Source organism: Plasmodium berghei, assembly GCF_900002375.2.
Source record: "Plasmodium berghei ANKA genome assembly, chromosome: 9".
In the NCBI taxonomy this organism is placed as follows: domain Eukaryota; phylum Apicomplexa; class Aconoidasida; order Haemosporida; family Plasmodiidae; genus Plasmodium; species Plasmodium berghei.
The window spans coordinates 1,462,748-1,485,540 of record NC_036167.2 but is presented as its reverse complement, the minus strand read 5'-3'; the positions used below and the strand labels follow the sequence as shown (position 1 = coordinate 1,485,540).

Below are 22,793 nucleotides of genomic sequence, written 5' to 3'. Positions count from 1 at the left end.
AGCCATATAAAAATAACAATAATCACAAAATAATATGAACAGTCATAAAAAAATGAATTAACAGTAAAAAAAAAAATGACATAAAAGTGAGCAAACATAATAAACTACTTAATATATTATACACCTTTCTATTAATATTAAAATAAATTGTTGTTTAATTCATTTAACGTTTTTTATTACTATATGTATGCATTTATATGTCCAATTTTCTCATTTGATAAATAAATATACGATTATATATTGATTTATGAATATATTGGAGGAATAGTACACCATCAATGATATAAATATATAGAAAACACAATAATATTTATTTTTATATTTTCCAAAATTCACAAGATATTTAACAAAATTGGATATATATAATTTGGAGTATACAAATTCAAATAAAACATAAAAATTCTATTCTCTTTTTATTTAAAAAAATGTATAATATAAATGTAGATAAGCGAACACTTGTATTGATATTTGGATTGGTAGGATCAATTTTGGGATTTATAATTGGAATTTTATTTAATTCAGCTAATTATACTATGGGTTGCTATATATCCATAACTACTGCTATAGTAATTTATACCATCGTTGTTTATATATACCATAAGAATTCAAGAGATTTTATTTTTTCATATGGAGTGTCTACAATATGGATGTTTGTAATATATTTATTGGCCAATATTATAGCAACAAACATGTATACATCTTATATTTGTAGATATCATATGAATGGTTGCGGTCTATTTGTTACGTATTCTATATTTGGATTTATATCAACATTTTGTTTTTTAGCTGCCTCATATCTGTCATTTAAAATAGCTTATGCCTGGTAATAATTTTGAAGATAAAGATTTTTTTATATTTATTTGAAATAAATATTATTCATTATTTTATACAAAACTTATACATATTAGTACTATTTTTTATTAGAAAACTTTATGATTTGCTCCTTATAAAATTGCAACGTTTGAAAATTTAATAATAGTATAAAATAAAGTTTTTTTTTAAGATTTACAATTTACATAGTTGATTATGTATAAAACAAAATGGGAGGGGAAGGGAAGGCATGCATATTTCTTACTTTTGGAAGTAGAAATCGTAAAACTTTAAAAAAATAAGAAACAAAATGAAATAGGATAAAATAATGGAAAAGCTAGAACACGTGTGTATGTATATATATATAATATTATGCGCCTTTTCAAAAAAAATATTATTATTATGTTTTATAAAGTTTTGCAGCATGCACGTAAAGGGAATGGTTGTGTAGATTAAGTGATATTTTATTTCCAATTCACATTTTAATTAACAAATTTGTTAGATTGGTCAGCTACTCTATGAGCTGATGTTTTAGCATCCATAAATAATTCATCTGCTTGTTCGATATGTTTAATATCAATAATAGATTGTCCGTCTAAACTAGCTATAATTCTAGATGGCTCTAATAATAGCATAGCAAATCGTAAAGATGATTGAATGCCAATTTTTGCTAAATAATTCATCCCGTCTTCACTAATATTAATTTTTTCTGTGTGTGCTCGCAATGCTAATATTTGCACTATTTCTTTTAATGTATATGGAAATGTTTTTATAATAATTATTCGGTCTAACAAATCTACTGGTATACCATGGGGTTCAATATTATCTGTTCCCTTTACAGTACATATACCTCTATTTGTAGCCATTATAACTATAGGGGCTAATGGTGATTCAATTGCTCTATTTAAATAAGAAAAACATTCAATGTCTAACATATGAGCTTCGTCTATAAATAAAACTCCTGGAATAATTTCTGCCATTCCCATTTCAAGAAATTTATTTACTGTTTTATTTATTTCAACTCTTAATTTTTCAGTTATTTCAGTTTTTTTTGGTCGTAAATAAGAATTTAATACTGATGCTAAATCTTCACCAACTGTTGGATTAGCATTAGCTAAATCTATATCATGTAAAGAAATTTGTTGAACTACTTCTTTTTTTTTGTGAACTTCACCTTTAGGTAATGAAACATATTCATCAAATTCGATATCATATTCCTTAGAATACGTATTACATCTACCTAATCTTTTTACATGCCCTGTGTTTACTTCAATATATATAACATCACCGATTTTTATTTTTTCTCTAACAATTTGTTCATGTATTTTAGGTGCTAATCTCAAAGATTTGGTTCCTTTAACTGTTTTTAATGTTATTATAATAGCATTAATTTGTTTTGCTTTATTTTGTGAATATAAACATTCATTTTCTTCAACAATCATATCAACAACCTCTCCTTCATATACTAATTTTTCTTCTTTTATTTTTATATGTATACTTTTCCTAAATGCTTCTAATATAACTTCTGTTTTTTTTATTTCATTACTATAAACTTCAGATCCCGATAAAAAAACAAATGGCATTTTTTTATTTATCTCTCTACTTATACCTATTGCTAATGCACTTTTACCGCTTCCACTTGGCCCCGCTAATAATATACATTTTCCCGCTAATTTTTTATTTTTTATTAAATCGACAAGAAATAATGCTGCTTCTCTGGCTTTAAATTGACCTACCAAACCACATGTATTATCAAAAAACATTGAATATTTTTCATCACTTAGGTTTACTTCATCTTCATGCATATAAATGTTTGTATTTACTCCGAGTCCTTTTATATGGCTGTGAATATTTATTCTCTCTTTTTTCCCATCGTTTGATATACTTATATTAGTCAAATTTATTTCCATTTTTTTAAACCAAATGTATTATATTCCACGAGTTTAACTTCAAAACAGTTTTTCCTTTTTTTTTAAAATAATTACAAATACGGAAAAAAAACAAATTCCAAAACAAGTTATATGCACACAAAAATTAATTAAGCATACATATGTATATTATTAGACATAGATATAAAAGTATAAAATTATTTTGAGAAAAATATTTTCTCCAATTTTTTTTTCAAATGTTTAGAATATTATTTGAATTCATTCAATATATATTCATATAGAAAATTAGTTTAACTTTTTTTTCTAGAGTTATAAAAATTTTCATTTTATAAATGATATTCGTGCATATTTACCATAAGATGTTGTAATTTTCTTGTAAGCATTGTTTATACATATCTTCTTTATATAATATTTCTTTTATTTTTACAAACTCAAACTGTTAATTATAAAAAATATTTGTTCATCTTTTTCTTTATTATTATTATTTTTTTTTTTTTCTTCGCATGAATGAAAACTGTTAGTTAATTATCCCCTTTTAATTATTTGTTTAAAGCATAAAAAAAGTCTACTTAAATATAATAAGTTTTTATTTTTTAATCAAACAATGTTCATTTGCTATATGCTTAATTTGTGTTATAACTTGCTACTTAAAAATATACCCCTTGTTAATTACTGTTTTAATTTTATAATTTTTCGAATACTTAAAAACGCATAACATTATATTATTTCGATTTCATTTGGTTAATATATATAATGGATATGCAGGTAATTCATAAAAACTCGTTTAAAGATGACTTATAGATTGAACGAATATATATGCTCATATATATTACTAACAAATATGTATGGATAAAAATTTTATTTTGGCATTGCAAAACTTTTCCAAGAAAATATAATATGAAAAATGGTAAAACGTTAAAAATATAAAAATATTAGTGTAATTGGAGTAGTATAATGACATTACTTTTTTGGTTTCCATGAAATGATAGAATAATGGGAATCTGACTTATTTGTATTTATAGCTACCAAATAAAAAAAATATATCAAAAAGATAAAAATATAAAAAAAACAACGGATGGTAAATCTAAAATAATTAATTCATTTAATATTCGTTTTACTAAACAGTTATATGCTATTATGCAAAACGTATTGGAAATAAAAAAATAAAATAAAAAAAATAATAAAAAATATACAATATTTTTCTTTGGTATATGCTCACACATAATACATTTAATTATATTTTTTTCTACTTTTTATGATATGTATTAAATATACCAAAATATTTTATATACTTATATTTTTGAGCATAGTTTGGTCTATCTTTTTAAGTAATATTCCAAATAAATATATGCATTATAAAGGGGCATAAAAATCAAGCCATTTATTTAACCCTTCTCCAAAAAAAAAAAAAAAAAAAAAAAATGGATAATAAAGTGTGTATTAAAATGAGAGAATAATATATTGTATAGTAAACTGTTATAAACATTAATATTACTTTGTGTTTATTTTAGCTTATTTATTATTTTACCCTTTGGTTAACTATTATTATGAATAAAACAAAATTAAATGATAATAATAAAATTATGTTTAAGCTTTCTATCATTACTATGCCAATTATTCATTTTTAAAATAGAGCTTTTGAATGGATTTCATACCGGTAAAATTTAAAGAATCACTCAAATATATCTACATTTATGTTTGCCTTTTTTCTTATATATATATTTATTTATTTATTTCAAAATTAATCAATATATTTGATGTATACTAGTTTGCTTTATTGAAAATATTCCTGCGCGTTATTATAAGACTCATAGGGTGTTTCATTTTGTTTTTCATTTCACATTTGAATCTTTACTACACATTTATACATGCACACATTTAATAGGAAGTGGGAAAAAATATTTTTATTATGATTATGGTCAACTTATAAACTCACCAAAGCATTCAATCCACAATAAAAATATATACAAAGGAAAATATATATATCATGGAAAACGTTCAGAAATATTGAAAGCCAATGAAAATGCATCACCCCCCCCCGTTAAGGATAATACAACTAGTATTAATATGATTGGGAAAAAAGAAAAACAAAAATCGGAAATTAATAATATTTTAAAAGAAAGTGAATATGTAACCATGGGCCGTTCCTTTTCCTTTAATATGGATCTTTTATCTATCAAACCGGTAGAAAAATCAAGATGTATTGTTTTTGTTAATATTTGATAATGTTGATATTTGATCATGCTTGGATTATCCATCTTTTAATTTTCCAAAGACAACAAAATATGATTATATCTATATTTGTTTACATACATTTTCCAGGAACTATTAAAAGAACTCATTACCCAAAAATACAGGAAAATGTTTGAGAGGCATGATAAAGATTGTGGAAGTAGCGAAATACAAATAATTATTTTAACGTTTAAAATTTATTTCTTAACTGAGCATATGAAGAAAAATAAAAAAGTAAATATCCACAATATTAGTTTTTTTCAACTTATCATTTCATATGTATATATCGTATTGCATATTCCTAAGTATAATTCATTTTTTACAAAAATAATACAATAATATATAATCTATTTTATTATTATTATTAGGATTTTGCATGTTTACAAGGAATTTTCAAATGTGTTAGCAAGCGACGAAAGCTACTTGTATATTTAGGACGAAAAAATCGAGAAATGTTTAACAAAATCACAGATTATTTTAAAATAAAAAAACCTTTATTACCTAGAACAGCAGAGTATTATTCTAAGGATTTAAAATATATGCATTTTAACAACACAAAAAGATTTAAAAATAATAGCGAAAAAAAGAAAAAGGATAAAATGAAAAATAAAAAAGTTCAAACGGATAAAATTATATTTGGAAACTAATTACTGTTCATAATATTGAAATAATATTAACATTCGTCTAATTATATATATTACAACACTCACTAATATTTGCGACAATTATATTTTGCTACATAAGCCTTTAAGGCAATATAAACTTAAAACAGATATTTTAAGTTTCATCATTTTTTTGTTTTTACCATGTTTTTATATTTTCTTCATTATTTTGTTTACTATGCTTAATGCGTATTTTTACTCTTTTTATTTTTTTTTAATTTTTCAAAAAAATATATTTCCTATATATATATTTTTTTTTTTCATTTTTTGCCACACCATATATTTACTTTGATAATTTTGAGTATCCAACTTCTTTAGTTAATTTGTTCCAAACTTAGAAAATTATTATAAGCATCGATTTATTTCACTTTTATTTTTTTTTATTTATTCCACTGTTGCAAAAGTTAGCATGCTCCAAAATAGTTAATACGCCAAAGATATATTAGAAAAATTGTATAAGTATAAACATAAATACAATTAATGTTGATAACTGATAAATAATCCATGTATCGTGCTTATCATAGTTGACATATATAGTTATAATTGACCTATTGTTTTATTTCCAATTAAATTTTTTCCCTTTTAATTGATATCCTATTATTATGTTTTTTTAATTTTCGTATGAAAACTCATATTTTTAGCCTATTTTATATTCCAATATGACAATAATATTTTTTTTATTTAATTTGAATTTTATAAATATGTAACATTTTTGTGGATTTTTATTTTCCTTCTTTTTTCACTTTAGTGCTTGATATTATAACAAAATGAAATGGCTCAATATTAAAAATGTAGAAACAGCAATTTTAAAGATAATAATCATTATTTTATATATTTTTTTAAATTGTGAAAAAATAAATTGTAAAAGAATAGGAAGCCTATCCAGCCTTAACTATAATTCCAAAAACCTTTTTAATATATATAGTGTAATAAGCAAAGATGTTGATATAAAAAATAAAAATAAATATATCCAAACAACCAAAGATGGAATAAATATATATGAAAAGGATAATAAAAAATCAAAGGTATATTTTCTGCCTTTAGTTTTGGAAAAATATGAAAAGGAACAAAATGCCCAAACAAAAAACCAAACAACTACACCGATGCAACAAAATAATAAATCCATGAATAATGAAAAAGAAAATATAAGTAACAAAATTACTGAAAAAAATGATGAAACTCAGACGAAAAATACTGAATATGCAACTAGCCAGATTGGTTCTTCTAATAAAGAAACCGCATTTGAATATCTGGAAAATAATTTAATAAATGTAAAAAAAGAAATAACAAAAATAACATCCTATATAAACGATTCAGACCTTTTAATAGTTCCAATCAATTATAACGATATATTAAATGAACATATATTTGATATTAAACCATTTAATAATTTTGTCAATTCACTAAGTACAATATTTATTTTAAATGAACAGCCAAAAAATAATAATTATAATGTCATATTTTTAATACACAATTATAATAATGAAAATGGTAATGAGGAAAAAATCGAAATTATGAAAATTTTTAGAATGTTTTTAAAAAATCATTGGAAAGAAAAATATGAAATATATATTAAAGATTTTTTTTTTTTTCAAAATAATAATATTATTGATATAGACAAAATAGGAAAAAGTATAACTCCAGAAAGTGTGCATATAATAAAACGTGATAAAAAAGATAGTCTTATTGATATTAAAAATTCAAAGGAACAAAACCATTTTTTTAAAACTTATAATCCCAATATCCTTAGAAATATATCAAAAAAAAACTATTTTTTGTATAATTTTTTTTCAAATTTAAAACATGATATACTACAAGAATATTTAAAAATATCCAATAGTCTTAAATTAGATATTTCCTCACTCAATAATATTGGAAAATTAGACATTAAAAAATCAATTGGTAAAATTGAAGAATTACTAAAAATATTTGAAAATTTTCAAATAAATAAAAACCTCATAAATAATTCAAATGGTTTTACCCAACTTAAAAAAAAACAATATTCTTATTTACTCGGAATAATTTTAACTGACTTATTAGAAAGATATGAATACAATCTTGAACAAATTAGAAATTATTTATACCATATTTATAAAGAAAATATTAAAAAAATTAAAATAACTTCCAACATAATATATGATTTAAAAAGAGAAATGAATTCAATCGACAATTTATTTGAATATTACAATTCTAAGATATCATTTTTACATTATTTTAAAATTAAAGCAAATAATTTTGAAAATAAAGCTAATTGCATATACAAATACAATAAACTTAAACTTTTACAAATATTAAATGAAACAACAAGTGATATTATTAATTATTATATTTCTAAAGGTTTATATGTTCGTGATTATTATTTTAATTCGTTAATATTTTCAAAGAAATTTACATTCCTTAATTATTTACTCGAATATATTACTAGACATTTCAAAAATAAAATTAACATTAATTTTAATTACCTCTCCCCAAATGCTTTTGGATTCTCATCATACAAGTAAGACATACTTTCATATACTCTATACATATACATAATATATATTCCTTCACCTTTTTGTCCATTATGTAAATCCATTATAGAAGTTGTGTGTATATGCGAACTATTAAAAAAAAATATACACATGTGGCAAAATTGGCTATCTGGCTAGCTATTCTTACTGAGGCCTTTATGCAATAAAAATTATTTAATATCCTCATTTGGGAATTTAATTATCTACTAATTAACTAAACTACCTATGTTATCATATTTTGTTTTTTCGCTTTCAAAGAAATTCTTTACTACATTAAAAATTTTATATCAAAATAGTGAAAAATGATTAAAGAGTTTAAATTCAAACATACATATATAATTATGTATGTGCTCTTTGTGCGTTTTGTTTAATAATAGCATTTATCAAACACAAATTTAACATAAAAAAAGAGAAGAAAAATAAACACAAAATCAAGAATAAAAAAAATGCACACAGCATACATATGTGCATGCACAATCTAAAATACATATATATATATATGCATACAACATATATTTTTTTTAGGGACGATATATCAATATCACCAAAAAAGGATGTTATGATTACTTCAAGCGAAATAAATCAAGTAGAAAAAATGTAAGTTAAAAAAAAGGCATGTCAATTTCCATGCACAATATATACACTAGTTTATTTGTCTACTAATAATTATCCATGGTTGTTTATTTTTTCCTTTTTATTTTTTTGTGTAGAAATATTCCTTCGAGCCCTTACTCCAAAATGTTATTGTCGTTAGAAAAAAAATAACTCGACAAATTATTTGTATTTTCTTTATTTCATTGAATAATTTTTATGTTATATTATTTTAACTATATAAACATTATAGCGCATTTTTTTATTTGTAACATTTATATTTTTTTTAATTTTTTAAATAAAATCAAATAACTTTCCATTTTATTAAAATTTCTGTTATATTTTTTGTATTCCTAGTATCGGTGCTCTCGCCCATTTAGCTCTCTACAGTAAAAAAGAAAAAAGACAAAATGTCATAACTACTATATAAAATTCTTTAAATTTTTCTATTTAAAAAAAAATGTGTATAAATAAAACATATATAAAGGTATTTCTTTTGTCGTTTATCTATTTAAACAACTGTATACTATATATTTGCATACCTTAACTTATATTTAAGCCTCGATATTTTTTTGCTTTTTTCACTAACAATTTTATTTATCATATTGCAGTTTATGAATGGCAAATGAACTATGTATTCCCATGTCTCTCTGCAAATATTAAAATTAACAAAAGTAAAAAAAATAAAAAATTTATCTTATTATATGTATCACATATATAACTCCTATCATATTAAAAAAATATATAAAGATCATAATTTTTCTATTTAAAGATATCCATTTAATTGTTTTTAATTAATTACTTTTTTCCATTTGGGTCGATTTTAACATTATCTGGAAAAAAGGATTTTACTTCGTCTTCTGCATAAACATTTCTGAAAAGACAAAAAAGGAATAAACATAAAATGAAAATATTCATATGCATTTTCCTTGTACTGATCATATAAATAGTGCATTATTATATGTTTGCTCATTTGATTTTCGACTTACTTATATGGATCTGGAAGGAGGTTTTTGTCTTTTTGTGGAAGTACACTAATTAAATGTGTATATGCTGAATATGGTTTTCCCTAAAAAATAAAAATATGTGCATTAAAAAAATGAGAAAAATGTATGTATACACAAGTTTAACATGATTATTTTATGAGGCATTGTTACCTTTTCAAAAAAAAAGTCTGATTTTTCAAAACTTAACAAGTCGCTACATAGGGGGGCATAATGGTATGGGTATTCCCTTTATAAGTAAAATAAAAGTAAAAATAGGAATAGAAATAAAATAAATAACATACTTTGTTTAAATTTTTTTTGGACCCAATAAAGGACAAAGAGTTTTTCTTTTCCTTACCAATGCCAGCTTGCACATCCAAAATGATAATAATGTAAATTCCAGAATAAACCCTCGATGTATTTTTTTACAATTTGTTGTATTTGCTTAGAATCACTAACCCCAAATTTATGGAGATAATAATATGATTTATATTTTTTTTCATCAGTAAACTCTGGAATATTTTCGTTAATTCCTCTTTTTTTAAAATACTGATATTCTTGGCCGCTTAGAATTTTTAAAATAATTTTTAGTCGTTCTATATGTACTTTATCTTTGTATGTTATATAATTAGAATATTTATAAATATAAAAAATATAAGAATTTAAAATTTCATTCATAGAACCTTCATTTATATCTATATTTGGTATATGTGGTAGAAAATCATTACCAACAAGAAATGATAAAAATACAATATCATCTACTACTCTATTTATACTAAAAATAATATTTTTTTCTTTTTTTAATTTATTTATATATGTAGCTATTTGTGTCTTTATCGAACTTCTAAGTTTATATATATCTAATATTTCAAAATCATAACTATTTAATTCATCATAATGCAAATAATAATCATGCGTGTATTTATGTGTTTTATTAAAACAGTTATTAAGTGATTCATTATTTCCCATATTTTTATTTTCCTCAGATTTGTCTATTTCTTTTAATTCCCTATTTATTGAAATTTCTTTTTCATTATTATCAACTTCATTTGGATCTGACTCACTATTAACATTAAATTCAGATTGCATCTTTTCAATATTATTTACTACATTGTTATGCATAGAATCATTGGTTAGCTTAAATTTATCCCTCAAAATAAAAATGTTATTTAAATGTGTAACCAAAGATAACATAATTAAATCTGCATCCAATCCATAGATGCAATGATTCCAGTTTTTGAAGTTGCTGTCGTTCTTGCAATTCTACATTAATATGGTGGAAAAAAAAGTAAAAAATAAAATGAAAAAAAAATATATGTGCTAAAATATAATACACCATATGAGCATACAAATTTTGACAAATGCTTATAAAGTACCTCTCTAATGAACTTCAAAATTTTATGTTCCCCTTCGCCGGGTACATCAGAACCAGAATATATAATATCAAAATTAAAGACTTTTTTTTTTTTTAAAATTTTGAACCATTTGTTTAGGGATAAATTTATCTTATACATAAAATCTGTCCCTGTAGTTATACAATTGGGATTAAATAAATTTGTAATCTTTGAATTATCATTAATTTTAAATAAACTTAAAAATCTTCTTTTTCGTTGTTGATTCATTTTAGCTTTTGGTGAAACCCCATCAACACCAATATACACTAATTTTTGTGGTTTTACCAAATAAAATAAATTTTTTAAATAATGTAAAATATTAGAAAACAATTCATGCTCATCATGTATTGGCAATGCATCTTTGTTAGCATGGGTGCAATGATGAATAACACCATTCATATCAATATAAAAAATATCAACTTTTTTTTTCTGCCCATAATTAATTAATTCTTCTCTAACGGTTGGATAATAAGAAGTTAGCCATTTATACATTCTAGGTATTCCATATAATTTATTATGTTCTTTATTTTTTTGTTTTCTATTTGGAAAATTGGTGTTTTTTCTATTTAATATATCCACATTCCCAGTAATAGGCTTAATATAGCACATGTTTTTTATTCCACATACTGAGTATGTCATTTCATTGATTAGCCATATTATAAGTCCTATGAATAAGATCATTCTTTCTGTTCATACTTTAACGTGTTATCACCTTTCTTTTTTAATTCACACATTTTTAAAGGATCATTCCCAAAAATTATAAAATAAAATAAAAAATTTAAATAATAATAAAATGTATAAAATTAAACCATTCAAGTAAATTTCTCAATCGCTTCTTCCATTTGATTGATTTTTTATATTAAAAAATAAAATTTTTTTTTAAATCAACTTCTAAACATGTTTGAAATAACGTCAAGATCATTTACCTGCTCAAATAGAAATTCTTCGAGCAGTTTCCTTTTTATATACAATTCTAAAATATTGGGGAAAATATTAAACATAATTTATTATATATGTTTTATAATTAGAACACATATATTAAAATTCATATCAAATTAATACATGTATTTTTTACTATACACGTTTAAGGCTAAGGGGCATACAAAATAAGTTACTAATTCACATTTTTCAAAAAAAAAAAAAAAAACGCACACTAAAAAAATTGAGAAAATATTATATGATAAAATAAATAAAAGCATACATGAAAATTCGAAATATAATGCATAATAATATAAAGGTTTTAATGAGATAATATAGAAAGCATATTAAATAATCTTATATTGCGTATTTTTTTTTTTAACGTTATTTCCAATGAGTATTATCAATATTTCTTTTCTGTGAATTTGTAATTACATTATTTGATTTCTTTCACACTTAATAATGTAGAATAATTAAATGATATTAAAAAAAAAAATTTATTTTTTTTTTTCCCAACAAAAATAAAACAAGTCTCTTTTTGTATCATAACATCAAATGAAATCAGCGGAAAAAAATTTATGCAAATATTTTTGCAGAAAATGTAATAACTATATTTTTTATAATGAGGCATGTGAATTAATATTTAAAAAGATATACCCACAATATAATAAAATATACTATAATAAAAATGAGTTAAACAAAAAGAGTAATAATAATATAGGAAATAATGACGCATTTCAGACAGAAAACTTAAAACTCTATGATAATTTGTATCGACAAATTTACAGTAATGGATTATGTGGTGTAAATAAACAAAGAAATGATTTTCTAAAAAAAGATAATGTTTATAATATGCTTGGTTTTCTTAACAATGGAGGAATTAAATGCACAAAATGTAACAAAGATAATATTTGGTATATGAAATGAACATCAACCTTTTGATATATACTCAGTATTATATTAACAGGCACAAATAAATCAAATTAATAAAAAATATTATTTTTTTTATATGAATATATATGTATGCATACTGATTTATAGAAAGCATAATCATAATATAATTACAATTTTTTTCCTTTTTTATCCTATAAAATAATCTCAAAAAAATTGTTAAATTTCAAACGAATATTATTTATTGTAATTATTAGTTAATAAAAATGGAAAAAGAAAAACAACAAAAACATACCCCGTTAGGGAGAAATACCGAACAAAAAAAATGACATAAAATAAATAATAATATAATGCAACCAACAATATTAAGTAATAAATTGTTGTAAAACCAAGAAAAATAATGATATAAAAATTCGGATAAAAACATATTTTTAAAAATACTCTCATATTTATACGCATACGATTGTCTACATGTACACGATATCAATTATCTTTGCCAAGTAATAAATAACATCATCTCAAAATTGAAAAGAAAAAATATTAAAGAATATAAAGGACTGGAATAATAGCAGACTTTCCAATTTAATTATTCGTCTCCTTTAAATTTTGTATGCTTAGAAGTATTTTTTTTTTTTCAACATCGAACATTTTTTCCTCCTCAATTTTTTTTATACATATTTGGACGAACTCCTGCAAAAAAATGAGAAAAATGAAAACAAAAATGTAAAGAAAACAAGGGAAACACAGATATAGCAAATTGTCCATAAATATGTACAAGTATAAATTTTTATATAAATATATTTATATAAGCAAAATTGTGTATGTATGCTTATAATACGTTCTGACGATCTAGAGTTATACACATTATATAAAAATAATTTTCACACCTCTTGAAAATTTCAGAATAAAACTTTTTTTTTTTTTTGTGAAGAGCTCACCTTTATTATTCCTCGGGTAAAATCATCGAGAATATATATATTGCTTATCAACGAATATGTATCAATTATTAAATAAATATAATTAAAAGAAGTAAGTATTTTTTTAACAATTAAATTGTATTGATGTATTATATTTTCTACTTGAACAAAATTAATATCTTTAGTTTTGTTTATTTGTATTTTTTGATTTAAGAAAATAAAAAAGCTATATATTAATTTTATTATATCAATAATTTCGATTTTATATTTTTTATTAGCATTACTTATATATATTTTATTATTTTCATTCGTTTCATCAAAATTGTTTTTTTTTTTATCAAGAATATATGAAGTATAATAAATTATTTTTTCCATTAATTTATTTAAAAACTCGTTTGACAAATTTATTCTTTCATTTTTAAAATTTAAAAAAATATCTTTTCTTAAAATATGTTTTACATTATTCTTTGGATATAAATTTGTATTATTTTCCACTACTTTAATCACATTATTATTATTATTAGAATTTTCTAAATTTGCATTGACACCATTTTTTTCTATTGTAGACATATCGCTTCCTTTATAATTTTTCAATTTAGGGGAATTTTTTTCTTTTATTTCAAACAAATTTTCAGTTTCTACAATATATAATGAGCTAGCTATATTTAAAAAATCATTAAATTTTTTATTTTGCTCCAAATCACCTGTACGTTCAGAATTATTTTCATTTTTATCATACAAAAAAATAGTGTCCTGTATCGATTTTTTATTTACATGTGCTAAGGAATGTAATAAATAGGAAATCTCCTTTAATGTGAATACATCGATAATACCTACACAGTTATGAATAGCTTCATACAGAAATTGAAACCCAATTTTTATCTTCTTTATAAATGTGTTTACATATATACTTATTGTCATAGTATCCAATGAAGTTTTAAAATATGATGAATTTTTTTGAAAAAATTTTAAATCCTGATTATACTCATCATGTTCGCTAGTACTATTTTCTATTCCACTTTTTACTTTTTTCATATTATCTGAAGTAGCATTTTCGCTTTTTAAATGGCCACTTTGTAAGTACAATTTAATGTGCAAAGAAAAATATATAGAAAATAAATAAAAAAATCTCAAATAATGTTTTTTTTTAACTACATTTTTATTAAGTGCAGTCATAGCCCACATTGCGGATCCTAAATTTTCATACTTAATTTCATTTATTGAGATGTTAATATTTTTCAATAATTCATCATATTCATCAAATTCCACAAAATTTTCATTATATTTTCCCCCTTTTTCATTGGGTATACTATTATATTCTTCCTCTCTATTAACATCTTTACTTCTAATGGAAGAAATACCATCTTTTTTGTCCATCGGATAGTCTATATTTGCTTTTTTGTATACATAACTTGGAAATTTAACAATATTTAGGAAAGCATCAAATTTATTAAATATATTTTTATGTATATACTTAAATCGTGCCAATAAATAAATTAATTGACAAATATTTGAAGATTTCCATTTTAAGAATGAATCTTCAATAATATAGCATAATGTTTCCAACATTTTGTTAACATGTTCAGAAATAAACTCTAAATTATTATGTAGACTAATATAATTTAATAGTCCTTGTAAAAAATGTATAATATCATTTGAAGTAAAATAATTAAATCGCGTTATATTAATATATTTTAATGATATAAAAAATATTCTCTCTAATTTATTTTTATTAATTAAATAATAATTTCTTCCTAAATAATTTATAAATATTGATAATTGTTTTGGCATAATTACATTATGGAATTCTATATTTTTATTATTTTTAAAAAAAGTTCGTGTTTCTTTATCATATAATTCTTCTATGCCTTTTGCATTTATTATATATATATCATTAGTTGCTATATAGCTTGGATATTTTGTATTATTTGCGATAGAATCATTTCCATAAATACTCTCAAATCGTTTTATAGATTTTTCAATACTATCTTTAACATTTTCTATTAATTTCCTCTTCATATTCGAATTGTATAATTTTGTGAATTTACTTAATGCTAGTACATCTAGACATACATCTGATTTTGTAGATTCTTTGACTGTTTGGAGAGAATCGAGTGTGTGTAATCCTTGCTCGTTACACTCTTGATTCTCATTTTTATATTCATGACTGTTATTTTTTTTCTCAAAATTATTATCTTCTTCATAATTTCTATCTGAAGTATCAGGTATGGAATCTTCACCCCCTAAATATGCTTCTACATTATCATTTTTTTTTTCAGAATGAAATTTCTTAAATTGAAAAATGCTAATATTTTTATTTAGCCATTCATACAAGTACTTGTTTTTTAGGTCTAATTTAATTAAAGAAACTAACGAACTTTTCAAACAGTTGTAAACAAATATAAACTCATTTTTATATTTCATCATTATTTCGTCTCTTATTTGTATTTTATCCATTTTTTTATTATCAGTATAAAGTATATTTGTAGTATCCCCAGTTTTCATATTTATAGGGTTATCGTTTTGATTATTTATTATGAAAACAAAATAGTCTACATATTTCATTAATACATCATTACATACTATAATAAATTTCCCTAAAATTTTAGTGTCTAACATGTTATAGTTATTATGGAAATTCATGTTCATAATATTTTGATTTTTTAATGGATAGAATATTTTAGAAATACATTTAATTAATTTATACATTTTACTTAATGTCTTAACTTGGAATATGTCTTTATTTTGGCTATAGGAGTTGGTATTATTTTTTTTAGAATATATATTTTTTAAATTTTCAAAATTAAATAATTTTATTAATATATTATTTTCTAAAATTATATTAACAATTTTGTTTAATAATAATATACCACTATTTAACATTAATGTTTGTGATTCAAATATAATGAATGGTATATATACATAATATTTTTCTTTTAAATATTTTAAATTTGTACATAACTTTATATAAATATAATTAAATATCTCAAATATATTTATCACATCCTTTTTATTTAGATTAAATTTGTCCATAAAGATTTGTATTTTTTCATTTGTATATTTGTCTTTTGTTTGTTGTTTCTTTTCATTTGATTTGTTGTATCTCTCTATGTCTTCTTTCATTTTAGTTATTTCATTTTTTTTATTTTCAAAGTTTAAAAATAAATTTGCATTATCCATCACATTAATCTGTTTACTATCATGATTGTTGAGTGTGCTCAATTTTGAATCATAAGTTACAATATATTTGTTATGATTTTCTTTTTTGTAAAAATTCAAATGCTTTTCAATAATTAAATTAAAATGTAATAATTTAGTAATACTCCATATAGCCCATAATGCTTCATCTATTGAAACGTTATTTTTTATTTTATTTAAGCTTGTAATAATTTTTGAAAAAAATAATTTAAAATTATTAAGTATTGATATATTTAAATCTGTATATTTAATACTATGAATAACATTTTCAGAGGTATTTGAAGTTTTAATTACTTTTAATAAAATTATTGTTATAGCCCATAAAATAGATGTTATTTCATAAGAACAAAATTTATCTACATTATCTATTAATATTTTTAAACATTTATTTATTACATCATGTCCAATCTTTATTTCATTAAATGCTTCTGATTTACTTGAAATGTGGTTATTTCTTATTATTATGTTATCATTTGTTAGTTTTATTTTTAAATGATTTTTATTTAAGCTTATTGACAATTTATGTAACCATTGCTCTATACACATATAATTAAATGCATTATCATTTATAGCATTAAAAAAATTTGAGAAGTTTTTTTCTTTCCATGATTTATAAATATAGTCCTGCAAAGCTAGCGATCTGTTAAGAAAAAAAAAAAATATATCAAGTACCAAGTGCTAAGAATATTTCGAACTAACAACCCAGATATATTCACACACATATGGTATCCAAATTATATGAACAAAATATGTATAAAGATGTATAACATTTTACCTATTCTCGTATTTGTTTATTAAAAAATTTTTCACATTTATATTTTGTATATCAACAATATTTAGACTATCTGTTTTCCCTTTAGTATATTTGGTTCCATTTAATTTATAAATTTTATTTTTTTTGTTTAAATTCATATTCTTATTTCCTTGAACTATTTCATTGTTCTTTCCAGAAAATACATTTTTATTATCTTTCACACTCTCAATAGTTTCTTTTTTTGGGGAATTTCTTAAATCGGGCTCTTTATCAACATCTTTAATAGACATAATTTCTTTTTCCCCCGATTTGTTAAAAAGCGTTAAAGTGAAAATACCATTATGTATCGATTTTTTATTTTTTTGTCTTTTGTGTGATGAGAGATGGCTATAATTATTTTTAAGTCTATCAAATATGTAACTGTTCATCAATTTTACATTTTCCTTATAATTATTATTAATAAAAAATGGACTTATTTTTCTCATAAAATAATTTTGATTGCAACCATTTTTATTCCCTTGTAAATATAGTTTATTTTTAATTTTTTCAAATTTTAACGAATAAATGCATTTTATATTACTTAGTATAAATAAAAAAAAAATAAAAAAAATCTGAAAAATTATCATCTTATGTTGCTTTGTTTATTTACTTCCATTATTCTTGAAACTTATTCTGTACAAAACTTAGAAAGTATGAACAAACCTATACGAAGTTGGATGCATGTACTATACAAACATTTTATTTCATCTTTACATTTATATACTAAGTATATTTTTGCTGTTTTATATATTTTTTTTTTTTTTCCTTCATTCAAACTTTTTCTAGTATATCTATAAAATCCAAATACACGAAACAACAAAAAAGTGATAAATTTGGCAAAATAACAAAATGGGAAATATAAAGGAATGGGAATAGCTCATAAGCCAAGCACGAAGCAATCTGATAATACTAAACTGACGAAAAAAAATGAAATATTTTTATAAGTTTGTTCTTAATTAAAAATAAAAAATAAATATATATATCAAACATATAATACATATATGCATAATCTTACTATATGCAATTATACATTCGTATCTACATGGGTGCATGGTGTTATATTGTGGTATTTGAAATATGTATATTATATATATATTTATATAATCGAGATAAACTGAAAAAAAATAATTACTCCACATTTGTTCACTAAACATTGTAAAGGAATTAATAAAAATAAATAAAGATGAAAAAAAATTTTTTTTTTTAAATATAGATACATTTATAGAAATGAGAAAAAAAGGCTATATATGTATGCAATTCCATAAAATATAAATTATATTTTTCAAAAAATGCATATTTATGGAATTTGAAAATATTAGAGAAATTTATTGACTTGTTTCTCCATTTTTTTCAAAAAAAACCCACAAAATATAATATTTGTGTTATTGTATCTACAACATTTATCAACATTTTAGTATTACAAACAAATTAATGTGTATATATACATATTTATATTCCCATTTATTTGATGTAAAATTTTGAACATGAAGTCTACCTTTGAAATTGCCAAATAGGAAACGAATAAAAAGTTGAAAAATGAAAGAAAAACTAATAACATTATGGAAACAAAACATTATGTTGAAACGCCTAGTCAACTATATTTTGTATTCGAAGCAGAATAAATATGTTCGAACCTATAGACAATCAAATATGATTCTAAACAAAGATAATAAAAATGTGTGGAATAATACAAATAGTGAAGACTTAAACAAGGTGGATTCTAAACAAAATAATGAATATAAAGTAAATGAAGAAGAAAAACAAAAAAGTGAACAAAATATATATAAAGAAATGACAAAGAAATTATATAAAAAATATAATTATTATGAAATTGGGAGTAATCCACATAATATTAATCAAAATTGTAAACAAAATTATTCATATATAAGCGAATTAAATATCCATAAAATGTTATTATTAGGTTTAAAAAAATTAAATATTACAAAACTTAATGATATGCAAATTAATACCTTGCTTACTATCCAACAAGGGAAAGATGTCCTTTTAAATTATCCTGATGGATCAGGGAAAACGTTAGCTTATATTTTGCCAATTTTAAACAATATTTATTTTATTCATGATTATTTAGAAAAAATTATTTTAGACTATTACGACAATACTGAAAATAGTTCAATTTCCCAAAATTATAAGTCAAATAATAAACCCAATATATATGAGGAAATGGGAAAATATTTGCTTAAATACTCTCATTATAAAAATAATGCCATTTTGGAAGACAATACTATTGAAGTACATAAAAAAATGAATAAAAAAGAAAATGACAATTTTAATTTACTTCCAAAAAATTTTGAAAAGGACTTACTAAATAAAAATGATAACGATAATTATAAATATTCCACAAAACGTGGTAGACATTCCAAAAAAAGCGAATCTATTTCGAATCAAATAAATTGCCAAAATGTAGATTTAAATAATATTAGTATTATGAACAAATTAATTGAAATTATAAAAATCAATAATATCAATTTAAGCAATTTAAATAGTCTTGAAAAAAATAAAAGTGAGTTACAAATACTAAATAATATTCTAAAAAATGGAAAATTCGAAAAAAAAAAAAATTCTCCAAATAATATAAATATATATGAACAAACTTATAGATATTTAATTCAAAATCCATTACAAATGAATAAAACTGTAATCATAATAACAATAAATAAAGACAACATTACTCAAATTATTAATTTTATAAAAAAAATTGATATATTAAATAGAATTAATATTCAAACATTAAACGATGTTCCATTCGTAGATATAGAAAAAACTAGCGAAAAGGAAAAAAGAAATTATGATACATCAGAGCCCAAACATAATAATAATGATTATACCCAATTTGATGTTGCTAATTTACAAGTTGAAAACATAAATTATCTTAACAATCCAGTTTTATGTAATAAAGAAATAATGTGGTTAGTTGCAGATATTTTAATAACAACACCAGACATATTTCTTAATTCATATAAAAATATTGGATTTGAAAAAAATTCAAATGAAGCTATAATTCCATCAATTATAATTTTTGATGAAGTAGATATGCTTTTCCAAAATAATGCTTATAGAAATACAATGATGAATATTTTTCAAATTATAAAAAAAAGACCAGAAATATATAACCCACATATAAATATAAGTGAAAAAAATATTGAAAATATAAACAAAGAAATAGATAATATTTTATTAAATAATTCTAAAGACAAAAAAAATGAACTAAATATTCATACCGACATTGATCCAAATCAAAATAACAATTTTAAAAATAATGAAAAATCTTTTATTCAACTCATTTTTATATCATCTACTTTACCATCTGTTGGCCATACTACAGTTGGAAGTATGTTAAATGAACGATTTAGCAACTTGGTTGATATAATAAGTTGTTTGAATTATAAAATTCCTAAAAATATACAAACACAATGGATAGAATTAAATAAAGAAAAAATAATTAATTTATATTTATTCAATACACAATATAAAAATAATAAAATCGAAGAAAATTTACAAGATTTATCTTTATCAAATAAAATAAATCAACTCGAAAATTATTCTTTTGAACATAGACTTGACATTTTAATTTATATTTTAAAAAAATATCATGAGTTAACAATGGAACATATCAAATTATATGATGGTATAAAATATTCGAGTGGAAAAAAACAAAATGAAGGGGAAAATGATTTCAAAAATTTTGATAACGATTATAATAAAAAATCTAAAATATTAAACAATAAATTTGAGTTAATATATAAATTTCCAATTTATAAAACAATTGTATTTGTAAATAATGTAAAAGATTGTTTTAAAATATATAATTTTTTAAAAAAACATAATTGGCCTGTATATAATTTTCATAAAAATTTATCTTTAAATTCTAGAATACAAAGTTTACATAATTTTTCAAATGCAAACATTGGAATTTTAATAACTACTGATTTGTTAAGTAGAGGTATTGACACAAAAAATGTTGACCATATAATTAACTTTCATTTTCCAAGTGACGTCATTACATATCTTCATAGACTTAGCAAAATAAATCGTTTAAATTCTGATATTCAAAATTTTAAATCAGAAAAAATTAACATTATTTCATCTCACCGTAGGCTATTTTTTGTGACTAATTTTATTTCTTCCACAAATACACAATTAGCTAATTCAATCAAAAAATTTGACAATAATAATATAAGTTTGTTATCATTATTTTCTAGAAAAAAATCTTTTAAAATGAAAAATAAAAGAAAAGACCCTAAAACAAATGAAAACAAAAAATACATAGATGTTGATTCAATTCAAAATATTGAACTAGACATTAATGACGCGAAACTTAATCAAATGCTTCAAATTATTTCTAATGAAAAGGATAAAGAAAGCAAAAACTCAGCAATACTTTCACCACCAAACCAGCAAAATCGACAAAACCAACAAAGCCACATTTCTAAGTGTGAAAAAAACGATTATTTTCATCAAAATGAAAATTATTCAAATTCTTCTACAATAGATACTACAACATCGGCGTATTCTATTGACTCGAAAAATCCACAGGTTCAGGCCCCTTTTACAATGTTCTCTTTAAATCAAGATGAATACAAAAGTGATGACGAAAGTGACGAGGAATGTTTAGAAAAAAATTATGCTAACTCAAAGTACAATATCTATCAAAACATAGTATGTGATGTCAAACGATCATATAAAGAAACCCATAATTTTAGTAACAAATATTCTGAGGAAAAAAATATTAAACTTCCGTCATGGGACAATGTTCAATTTGATCATCAAAAATATGTGATTGAACGATTTAAAAATAAAGAGTGTCATTTGATTGGCCAGGTAAAAAGAGGAAAACTTATTTTGAACAATTTCGAAAGTAATAACAATGACGATGATTTGTTATTTTAAATTGGAACCTCATTTTGGCGCATCTTTAGCCCCCATTTATTTTGCTTTTTTCCATTTTGTTGTTTTCCATTTTGTTGTTTTCCATTTTGTTGTT

The 22,793-nt window shown here is 21.9% G+C and overlaps 8 protein-coding genes across 8 annotated transcripts; 5 read left to right on the top strand and 3 right to left on the bottom strand.

The window, feature by feature from the left end:
• Positions 1-425: 425 nt before the first annotated feature.
• On the top strand, positions 426-827 carry PBANKA_0941000 (conserved Plasmodium protein, unknown function; the record flags this gene model as incomplete). Its single annotated transcript, XM_034565024.1, has 1 exon — positions 426-827. The coding sequence occupies one exon, from the start codon at positions 426-428 to the stop codon at positions 825-827; it is 402 nt and encodes a 133-aa protein (XP_034421762.1).
• A 465-nt stretch (positions 828-1,292) lies between these two features.
• PBANKA_0940900 (RuvB-like helicase 2, putative) lies at positions 1,293-2,720 on the bottom strand (the record flags this gene model as incomplete). The annotated part of the gene is made up of 1 exon (XM_034565023.1): positions 1,293-2,720. One exon carries the CDS (start codon positions 2,718-2,720, stop codon positions 1,293-1,295), a length of 1,428 nt encoding a protein of 475 aa, XP_034421761.1.
• A 1,545-nt stretch (positions 2,721-4,265) lies between these two features.
• Positions 4,266-5,578, top strand: PBANKA_0940800 (apicoplast ribosomal protein S15 precursor, putative; the record flags this gene model as incomplete). The annotated part of the gene is made up of 4 exons (XM_034565022.1): positions 4,266-4,356; positions 4,585-4,883; positions 5,022-5,165; positions 5,300-5,578. 4 exons carry the CDS (start codon positions 4,266-4,268, stop codon positions 5,576-5,578), a joined length of 813 nt encoding a protein of 270 aa, XP_034421760.1.
• Positions 5,579-6,360: 782 nt separating this feature from the next.
• On the top strand, positions 6,361-8,868 carry PBANKA_0940700 (conserved Plasmodium protein, unknown function; the record flags this gene model as incomplete). The annotated part of the gene is made up of 3 exons (XM_034565021.1): positions 6,361-8,090; positions 8,629-8,700; positions 8,814-8,868. The coding sequence occupies 3 exons, from the start codon at positions 6,361-6,363 to the stop codon at positions 8,866-8,868; spliced, it is 1,857 nt and encodes a 618-aa protein (XP_034421759.1).
• A 179-nt stretch (positions 8,869-9,047) lies between these two features.
• PBANKA_0940600 (exonuclease, putative) lies at positions 9,048-11,755 on the bottom strand (the record flags this gene model as incomplete). The annotated part of the gene is made up of 7 exons (XM_034565020.1): positions 9,048-9,078; positions 9,237-9,344; positions 9,497-9,568; positions 9,684-9,763; positions 9,852-9,927; positions 10,039-10,943; positions 11,057-11,755. 7 exons carry the CDS (start codon positions 11,753-11,755, stop codon positions 9,048-9,050), a joined length of 1,971 nt encoding a protein of 656 aa, XP_034421758.1.
• Positions 11,756-12,547: 792 nt separating this feature from the next.
• Positions 12,548-12,919, top strand: PBANKA_0940500 (conserved Plasmodium protein, unknown function; the record flags this gene model as incomplete). The annotated part of the gene is made up of 1 exon (XM_034565018.1): positions 12,548-12,919. The coding sequence occupies one exon, from the start codon at positions 12,548-12,550 to the stop codon at positions 12,917-12,919; it is 372 nt and encodes a 123-aa protein (XP_034421757.1).
• Positions 12,920-13,465: 546 nt separating this feature from the next.
• Positions 13,466-18,378, bottom strand: PBANKA_0940400 (conserved Plasmodium protein, unknown function; the record flags this gene model as incomplete). Its single annotated transcript, XM_034565017.1, has 3 exons — positions 13,466-13,573; positions 13,822-17,638; positions 17,774-18,378. The coding sequence occupies 3 exons, from the start codon at positions 18,376-18,378 to the stop codon at positions 13,466-13,468; spliced, it is 4,530 nt and encodes a 1,509-aa protein (XP_034421756.1).
• Positions 18,379-19,327: 949 nt separating this feature from the next.
• Positions 19,328-22,699, top strand: PBANKA_0940300 (DEAD/DEAH box helicase, putative; the record flags this gene model as incomplete). The annotated part of the gene is made up of 1 exon (XM_034565016.1): positions 19,328-22,699. One exon carries the CDS (start codon positions 19,328-19,330, stop codon positions 22,697-22,699), a length of 3,372 nt encoding a protein of 1,123 aa, XP_034421755.1.
• Between the last annotated feature and the right edge of the window lie 94 nt (positions 22,700-22,793).